Source organism: Silurus aristotelis (genome assembly GCF_946808225.1).
Source record: "Silurus aristotelis genome assembly, chromosome: 10".
NCBI classification, from domain to species: domain Eukaryota; kingdom Metazoa; phylum Chordata; class Actinopteri; order Siluriformes; family Siluridae; genus Silurus; species Silurus aristotelis.
The window spans coordinates 12,171,637-12,179,862 of NC_139583.1; the positions used below are offsets into that span (position 1 = coordinate 12,171,637).

Sequence of the window (8,226 nt, forward strand, 5' to 3'; positions counted from 1 at the left end):
GTAAAGGGTGACATGATCAGCTTATAATACCCCTAATAACACACTAAGACGTTTAAATCTTTGGTGTATTTTGAAATTCTCAAGCCACTGATAACAGACTATTCTTGATCAGTGGGAATCCAAAAGTAGTCAACCACTTTTCGACTTCTCCTCATGGCATTGCTGTCAGAAATATCCACTCCTGTTGATGATAGTTCACTGAAGTGAGCTGGTCCAGAGTCTCTTCCTGCTGTGGGAGCTGCAACCCTGAGAAGTGTCCTAAAAAGAAAAAAATGCAAATGCACATTCAGAATCCAATTCAGCATGGTTATTTAAAATTTAGGAAAAAATTTCTGTAAAGTAAATGAAAATGGGAAATGTGATCCAGTAATATACCTTCCTGAGGTCTTTTCTGAATCCTCATCACTGGCTGTTGAAATATACACAGGATCTCCCTCCTAAGTGAAAAATTTAATCAGATATGACCATATATTTTAATTGCAATTAGTAAAAGTTTATGGCAAGGAAAACGGTACCATGAAGTTCCTTGGAGTTCCATCATAGTTCTTTAGGATCTTAATTTTCTGGTCACTTTCAGTCATACAAAGAAAGTAGCTTTTAATGTTTGCTTGACACTAAAAAAGAAAAGAAAAAAGATTTTGCTCACATAAAACTGATTAGATTTGTTTATAATCACACTCAAATGGTTCCCAGATGTTTGGTTAGGATTTTAGGGTCTGATGATCTGACTAAAATACTTGACACTTACAGCTTTATTCTGCCTCTGTGATATCAGGTCCTCCTGTGCTCTGAAGATGTCTGCTAGAGCTTGGTGTTTTTCCCGCCAGCTAAGACACTCACTAACTGATTTGTCTTTATCTCTTTTGGACAGTTTACTCTCGTGCTCAGCCTGTTGTAGCTCTTTAATGGCTCTCTGGCTCTCCTCTTCAGCAGCGGCAGCCTTGCGTCTCCATGACGCCTCCCTACAGCCAGAATGGTGCAGATTTTAGTACAAATTCACATAAGCGACGTCTAAATTCTGTGATAAATGTTCTCACTTTTCTTTGACTTTTGCATTCTCGTCAGTCAGCTCTTTGTTTTTCTGACGTAGTGTGTTCTTCTCATCCTCCAGGCTCTTGTTATCCTTCAAGAGAAACTGTTTCTCTCCAGAGACCCTTTCCAGTTTCAGCATGGCCTCGAAGTAATTCTTTTCAGTCTGTGCCAGAAGCAGCTGCAAGTTTTTGTGCTGGAGACAAAGAGAAGAGTTTAAAGCGATTACACAGTGTGTGATTCACTGTACAAACACTTTTTTATTAATATAGAGGAGAAAAAGGAGGTATGCACCTTCATACTATGATGCATTGTTCAGATGTGTGTTTACCTCTTTACTCAAACTGTGCAACTCCTCAGTGAGCTGGACTTTGTCTCCCAGTGCTGCATCTCTCTCTATTTTGCTCTCTAGTGCTCGAGCCTCTGCTAGTGTTCGGTTCTTTTCTGATTCACTTCGTGACATGTCTGCCTCCTCCACTGCCCTCGAGCACAAAGTTGCTCTCTGCTGGCTCAGGTGCAGCTTCTGTTTCAACTAATACAGAAAATAGAAGAAAATATACCCAGTAAATCAATCTACATTGATATATAGTATAGGATTTAGCGAGTTTGTTTTTTCCCCAACTTATTCTGACATAATGATGTCTGTAATTGAGTACCTCTTTAACTTGGGCCTGTAGTTCCTGGTTGAGGTTTCTAAGGTTCCTCATGGAAAGCTCACTTTCAGTTCTCATCACGATTCTCTCCATGTGAATCTCACTAGATAGGTATTTGTTTTCCTTCTTTAGGTCCTCACATTCCTAATCACATGGAAAGGTAGTCAAGTGTGGACAAGTAGAACCAAAAAAGCACTATTCCTTATTAAAGTGTTTTGCAAAACAAAAGTAGTCATTTGGTATGTGTCGATGTTTAAATGTTCGCAGAATAATAAACTTACTGATTAATAAAACACATCGACTGAGGCACCAATCTGGCAAATTGTTTTTACTACATAGACTTAGCATGTACAGATGACTGACAATCTTTTTAGGATCAAAAACTTAGGTTTGTGGAAGCATCGATGAAACAAAATAAGCCTCGATGCAAAGTGATGGTAAAGTCTTTTGCTAGGATTGCCAGCCAATTTACAGTTCAACCTTTTTAAAACAAGAAAATAAAGAAAATAAATGAGTCATATGTAATAATCAAAACATCAAATCTCATAGTTGTAGTGATGCAATATCATAATTAACTAGTTGACAAGCTCACCATATGTTGTCATATTACATTTAAGTGTACATATATGTAAGTACAATAGGACTTTTAAATGTCCTGTGGGGCTGCTAGTAAATTTATGATTTGCTGGTAGTGAAACCGCACACCAACGTTAGAATGTGTGTGCATGGTGTAACTCAGTAAACCATGGTGCTGCATTGAAAATGTCCCTTAACACAACATAACTCAGAATAAAGGTACCATGATCTGGAACCCTGTCAAAAAAAAAAATAATCCATCAGCACTGTTTATATTTGACTAACTTTAGCCAGTGCTCACCTTTCTCTTGCGTACCAGCTCTCCTTGCAGGTGGTTAATCTGAAGGAAAGAGCCACTGAGAGCACTCACCGGCCTCACTGCTCTAACAGGCCTTCGAGGAGGATGAGACGGTTTAGACACCCCCCTGATCTCCTCCATGCTCTCCTTTCCAAATCTGCTCCCCATATTGCTGCTGACAGAGTTGGACTTGAACATACTGCTGTCTGAGGCTGCTGGAAGCTTTGACAGAGACAAGTTCTGAAGGTCCCCATGAGACACAGTCCTCAGGCTCATGATGTGGTCTGGTGCTGTTCATATACACCAGGTTTTTATGATTGCGAGTAGAGAGGTGTAAGTGTGCTGCTGATGCTGAGCTGGAGTTTTGAAAAATACTGTGTGCAGCTAGGCATGTGAAGACTTGTGCCCTGACAGCTTTTTAATAATTGATGAGGCCATCGGATACCTTTTCAAGAGGAGTAGAAACTCTATGCATGCCAAGAGGGTGAAATTTCTACTATAACATATACCACCAGATCCTAACTGGGCTTATTTTTTAACCAAAATATTCCGATTATATAATTTTTCTTGAGCCTTTTAATGTTCTGCTAATAAATGTTATTATACTTGAAAACTTTTGACCTTTAAACTAAGACCACAAAGGCAGAGTAGCATGAAAGCACAAAAAATGTATCCTTTTTTTTTCTTTTTAAAGTAACCACAAAGCCACAGGTTTGCTAGGCAACATGACAGGCTGCATTTGAAACTGTACAAGCCCTGTGCTCATGAGTGATTCACAAACCTTTCCGCTACCAATGTATTATTCAAGCAGACCAAGCAGAGCAAACTCCATTTGCCATGCTAAGCTTTTCTTTTATTATTTTGGCCCTTATCTTTAAAAATCTCATTACTGGTCAAGATCTTATACATGGCTATTTTAAATTGATTGATGTTGAATTAAGATAAGGTAAAAAAAAAAAGAAGATGACTTTGAAAAAGGGTTCATTATTTGGCCACAGATGACAGGAGATTCAGTCACTAAGACCAGATTGTGTTTCAGTAGGAATTGACTAGTTTGAGGTGATATTTAGATCGATGGAAAGAGAAAATTGATTTGATTTGATCACATTTAATAATTTTGAGGCAAAAAAAAAAAAAAAGGAACAGCTTTTCTTCAGGTTTCTTCAAAATGTTAAATGCAGGACTTATTTAGACTGTAAGGAAGTAAAGTGTATCCAGAAGTACATTTTAGAAGAAGCATGATCATTTCTCTTCAGTTGTAGAGGCTTGTGTAATACCATCTTGTGCTGACACTAACCTGAAGGCTTGTGATAGTCTAACACATTATTAGCAAACTTTGTGATGGTTTTTAGTATATTTGTCATACTTCTGCAACTCTAGATGGTTTTAGAGCCGGTGCAAAGTACAGTATTGAATCTAATGTGCAATCCTATTGTATTGATGTGGATTGATGGAGATAGTAGTACCTTGCACAGAATGAAATAGGGCTCTAAATATTATATTAGTTATAATAATAATTATTATTTTATATATATATATATATATATATATATATATATATATATAGTTATACACACACACATCAGTCTGTGAGGCCTGTTAATGTAAAAATAATTTTTATATAATTTGTCAAAAACTTTCACATTGAAATGAACTTTTGCTAATTTGAAACCACACCACATAGAAGTTTGTTTGTAACATGCAAGATAAGTGTAATACCTCTCAAGCTCAATAGAAACCCGTAGAGTTTGTGGAGTGCTAATCAGCAGGCATGACAATCATAGCAAGGATTTCACGTTTCTTGTTCAAACAGCCTTTATGGTACACTAATGCACACACATTCATATACTCATTGACATATAGGGCTTTCGTTTAGTGTTATTAATCCACCTATTGGCAGTAAGTAGAGGAATTATGCATAATCGCAAGAAGCATGAAATATTCTGTACCCAAGGTCAGGCTCTAACTAGTGACTCTGGAATGCCTGAAAGTTGTAATAATGTATTTGTGATTATAATTTTTATACAAAAAAATTTTCCCCTATATACAGTACAGACCAAAAGTTTGGACACACCTTCTCATTCAAAGAGTTTTCTTTATTTTCATGACTATGAAAATTGTAGATTCACACTAAAAGGCATCAAAACTATGAATTAACACACGTGGAATTATATACATAACAAAAAAGTGTGAAACAACTGAAAAATGTCATATTCTAGGTTCTTCAAAGTAGCCACCTTTTGCTTTGATTACTGCTTTGCACACTCTTGGCATTCTCTTGATGAGCTTCAAGAGGTAGTCACCTGAAATGGTCTTCCAACAGTCTTGAAGGAGGTCCCCGAGAGATGCTTGGCACTTGTTGGCCCTTTTGCCTTCACTCTGCGGTCCAGTTCAGCCCTAAACCATCTCGATTGGGTTCAGGTCCGGTGACTGTGGAGGCCAGGTCATCTGGCGCAGCACCCCATCACTCTTCTTCTTGGTCAAATAGCCCTTGATGCCTTCAGTGTGACTCTACAATTTTCATAGTCATGAAAATAAAGAAAACTCTTTGAATGAGAAGGTGTGTCCAAATTTTTGGTCTGTACTGTATACTTATGGAACATTTTTAATAAAATCATAATCACAAATACATTATTACAACTTTCAGGCATTCCAAAGTTGTAATAATGTATTTGTGATTATGGTTTTATTACAAATGTTCCCCTATATATCATTATGGAACAAAAACTTTATATAAACAGTATGTACTTATTTATTTTATTATTGAGTTTATGATCTAGATATGTATGTGCATATGTATAACATCAGTTTAGGTCTGGATTGGCTTATCAGTTAAATCTGAGGATGGTATGCACTGCCCTTGCACTCACACACAAGTAAAATGGCTCTGGGAGAATAGCTGACTAAGACCTGTTAAAAGTATGCTTGTATGGTACATTATCAGTCACCTCATTATATTAATAGGCTAAAGGCATGACAGGATGACAGGCCTCAGAATTTTTTGAGGTGCAAGTGAAAAATCCTACACAAACAGGAACAGAAATAACATTAAGTAATATTTTTTAAATTTAATTATATTGTGCATTTTGTATAAAACATTATTTGTTTTTGTGACCTTTGCTCGGTGTATGCATACCTTCTTGCTCTTATCTAGAAGGTCTCCTAACAGAACATCCTCAGCCTGCTGTTTCCTGTTTCCTTTTGTCTTTAGCTATGGGTAATCATGTTTGCAGTATACAGCACACAATTTCAGTGGAGATACAATGATCTCTATATCCAGAGTATGTGCAACTTTTCTCTATTTTGTGCTTTGCACAGCCAGTCTAGATCTGAGCCAGATCCAAGGTAAGACAATTATTTAAATAATTTAGTTATATTATCTATCTATCTATCTATCTATCTATCTATCTATCTATCTATCTATCTATCTATCTATCTATCTATCTATCTATCTATCTATCTATCTATCTATCTATCTATCTATCTATCTATCTCCTAAGAAATATATTGATGAATTTTATTGCAATATTTACTAATAGTGTCATGTGTAAAAGATTGCTTTTAGGAGCTTGTATTGGCTTTGTGCATTGTTAAATGGCTTTCATTTGGGGATTTTTCAGTTTATCCAAAAAATGGTGGAATCTCTGAAGTATTTATTGTCCAGCTCATAAACCAATCATACAGTTTCAATGCAACTACTGCTATAGATGTATGCACAAGTCTGGGTGTTAGAATAGCCAGCAGGGCTGAAGTGGAAACAGCGTACCGCAATGGATTACAGACCTGCAGGTACAGTCGCACACATTTATTTAGGATAATGGGTTGACATTTTATAGTCAAATATACTATTTAGGTAAATGAGATGATAAATAAATATTAAGGTTAGTCTTTATTTATGCTTTGCAGATATGGCTGGGTTATGGAGAAAGTTGCTATTATTCCTCGAATTCAGCAAAATAAAAAATGTGGCCAAAATAGACTTGGAGTAATTGTTTGGCGTGCTTCTCCTACACAACTATTTGATGTGTTTTGCTCCAGATCAACAGGTTTATTATAGTAATAAATTATTATTATTAATATTATTAATATTATTATTATTAAAAATATATTTCTGTTTATTTGTATTTATAACATTTCTTAAGATTAAATTGCAACTATTTATGAACAGATATTTAGCATATAATGATAAATACTATTAAGATGTGTAGCATGTGTTGCTAAATATGTGTTATATGACCTGCAGGTCAAACTCAAGCAACAACATCCACCACCCTAAATATGACAACGGTGTCTGATGGGAGGACTGATGCTAAAACAACCTCTCCTACATTCTTTTCATCAACTTGGCTTAACAAAAACCTCCTTGGTTCCTCTCCATCACCACAACCCATTTCCCATGGTTCCAACACCTCCTTGATACCTACAACATCTTCTTTCACTGTCACCCCTATAGCTGCAAAGAGCTCTCAGACATTGCCACCATCTAATACACTACCAAATACTATATACCAGCCCTCCATTTCCTCCACTTTTTCTACTTCCTTCTCTTCTTTTTCTACTTCCGTTTCTTCTTTAGCCACCTCATTCTCTTCTTTTTCAACCTCCTTTTCTATTCTTTCTTCTTCACATCCATTCATTAACTCTTCCTTTGTAACTATTTCTTCTAATGAAACAGATGTACAACCTCCTCCTGGAAAAGGATTTTCCTTTGGCGGTAGCCCAATCACAATTGTTTTACACATTTAAAAAATAAATATGTTTGGATTTTCTTGGTGTTCATAAAATCCTCAGCTGACATTTTGTCTTCCCATCCCCTACAGCAGTGCTCTTGGCATGTGTCATCCTTGCTGTGATGCTCCTGATAATAGCAGGAACAGGAATAATTTGGTATATTAAAACGTAAGTTTAAAACACTATGCTCCCTATGTGACTTCCAATAATTAACTTTCATGGACATCATTGTGCACCTGGACTGGTTTACTGTCTCATGTTTAACTATGTGCATCTCTTTCAGTAAACGGCCACAGTGTCTTTCTCCATGGGAGAGAATTTGCCACAAGGACATGTTCGAGACTGAGATGTGGAAACACGATGAGCAGCATTTCACTATGCAGAATGACCATAGGAACTTGGGCGATGACACACCTTTCCAGATGGACGATGACACAATATCATTCTAAGAACAGTTCTTTTAGGGATTGGTTGGGATCACAAATCCCTGCTAAAATCCCTGCTAAAAGAAAAAAAACTAAACTAAACAACCAAAACCCTCATAGAATATGCAATGGTTTTAAATATTATAATGAAAATTGTATTGCTTTTAATGAAATTTGTGATTGTCCCTGTGGGTCTATACTGGTCATTTGTTTGTCGTTCATTGGTAGCATATTATGTCTAGTAGGTATCATTAAGGACCAATAAAACACATATGGCAACCTGTAGATTACATGATGGAATCGAATAGACACCAATAGGGAACATTTAAAGATCTATTAGCATCCAAATGTCAATAATTTAATGCTTTGGTTTCGATCACACAATAAAATAGAAACCATGGTAACAGCTGATGGTTTGTAATGGTATTTTTTGTAGTGGAAACTTTTTGGTGGTTTCTATTGTATTGTTGTTTGTTTGTTTTTGTCTGCAAGGTGGGATGTAATGAGATGTGGT

The 8,226-nt window shown here is 36.3% G+C and overlaps 3 protein-coding genes across 4 annotated transcripts in view; 2 read left to right on the forward strand and 1 right to left on the reverse strand.

Moving 5' to 3' along the window:
- The window catches only part of cUnh11orf16 (chromosome Un C11orf16 homolog), a 237,177-nt gene that overhangs the window by 125,126 nt on the left and 103,825 nt on the right, over positions 1-8,226 (forward strand). The gene's annotated exons all lie outside the window — the stretch shown is intronic.
- On the reverse strand, positions 58-3,995 carry LOC310731977 (uncharacterized protein). Its single transcript, XM_083552112.1, has 8 exons — positions 2,560-3,995; positions 1,686-1,826; positions 1,361-1,561; positions 1,038-1,225; positions 749-962; positions 516-614; positions 376-437; positions 58-258 (listed from the first exon to the last, which is right to left on the reverse strand). Exons 1-8 carry the CDS (start codon positions 2,830-2,832, stop codon positions 99-101), a joined length of 1,338 nt encoding a protein of 445 aa, XP_083408238.1. The 5' UTR covers positions 2,833-3,995; the 3' UTR covers positions 58-98.
- lyve1b (lymphatic vessel endothelial hyaluronic receptor 1b) lies at positions 5,357-8,118 on the forward strand. Of its 2 annotated transcripts, none has more exons than XM_083551650.1 (6): positions 5,357-5,901; positions 6,177-6,345; positions 6,463-6,602; positions 6,800-7,270; positions 7,380-7,455; positions 7,571-8,118. In XM_083551650.1, exons 1-6 carry the CDS (start codon positions 5,820-5,822, stop codon positions 7,734-7,736), a joined length of 1,104 nt encoding a protein of 367 aa, XP_083407776.1. In that variant the 5' UTR covers positions 5,357-5,819; the 3' UTR covers positions 7,737-8,118. The 2 variants fall into 2 exon arrangements, with proteins under 2 accessions (XP_083407776.1, XP_083407775.1); XM_083551649.1 differs by having other exon boundaries at positions 5,359-5,901; positions 7,377-7,455.

Coding starts and splice junctions, on each gene's coding strand:
- LOC310731977 (XM_083552112.1), bottom strand. CDS start 2,832: ATGAGCCTGAGGACTGTGTCTCATGGGGACCTTCAGAACTTGTCTCTG. Junction 1,562..1,685: donor TACAGGCCCAAGTTAAAGAG/GTACTCAATTAC, acceptor TTTCTGTATTAG/TTGAAACAGAAGCTGCACCT. Junction 1,226..1,360: donor TGCACAGTTTGAGTAAAGAG/GTAAACACACAT, acceptor CTTTGTCTCCAG/CACAAAAACTTGCAGCTGCT.
- lyve1b (XM_083551649.1), top strand. CDS start 5,820: ATGATCTCTATATCCAGAGTATGTGCAACTTTTCTCTATTTTGTGCTT. Junction 5,902..6,176: donor AGATCTGAGCCAGATCCAAG/GTAAGACAATTA, acceptor GGGATTTTTCAG/TTTATCCAAAAAATGGTGGA. Junction 7,271..7,376: donor AAAAGGATTTTCCTTTGGCG/GTAGCCCAATCA, acceptor CATCCCCTACAG/CAGTGCTCTTGGCATGTGTC.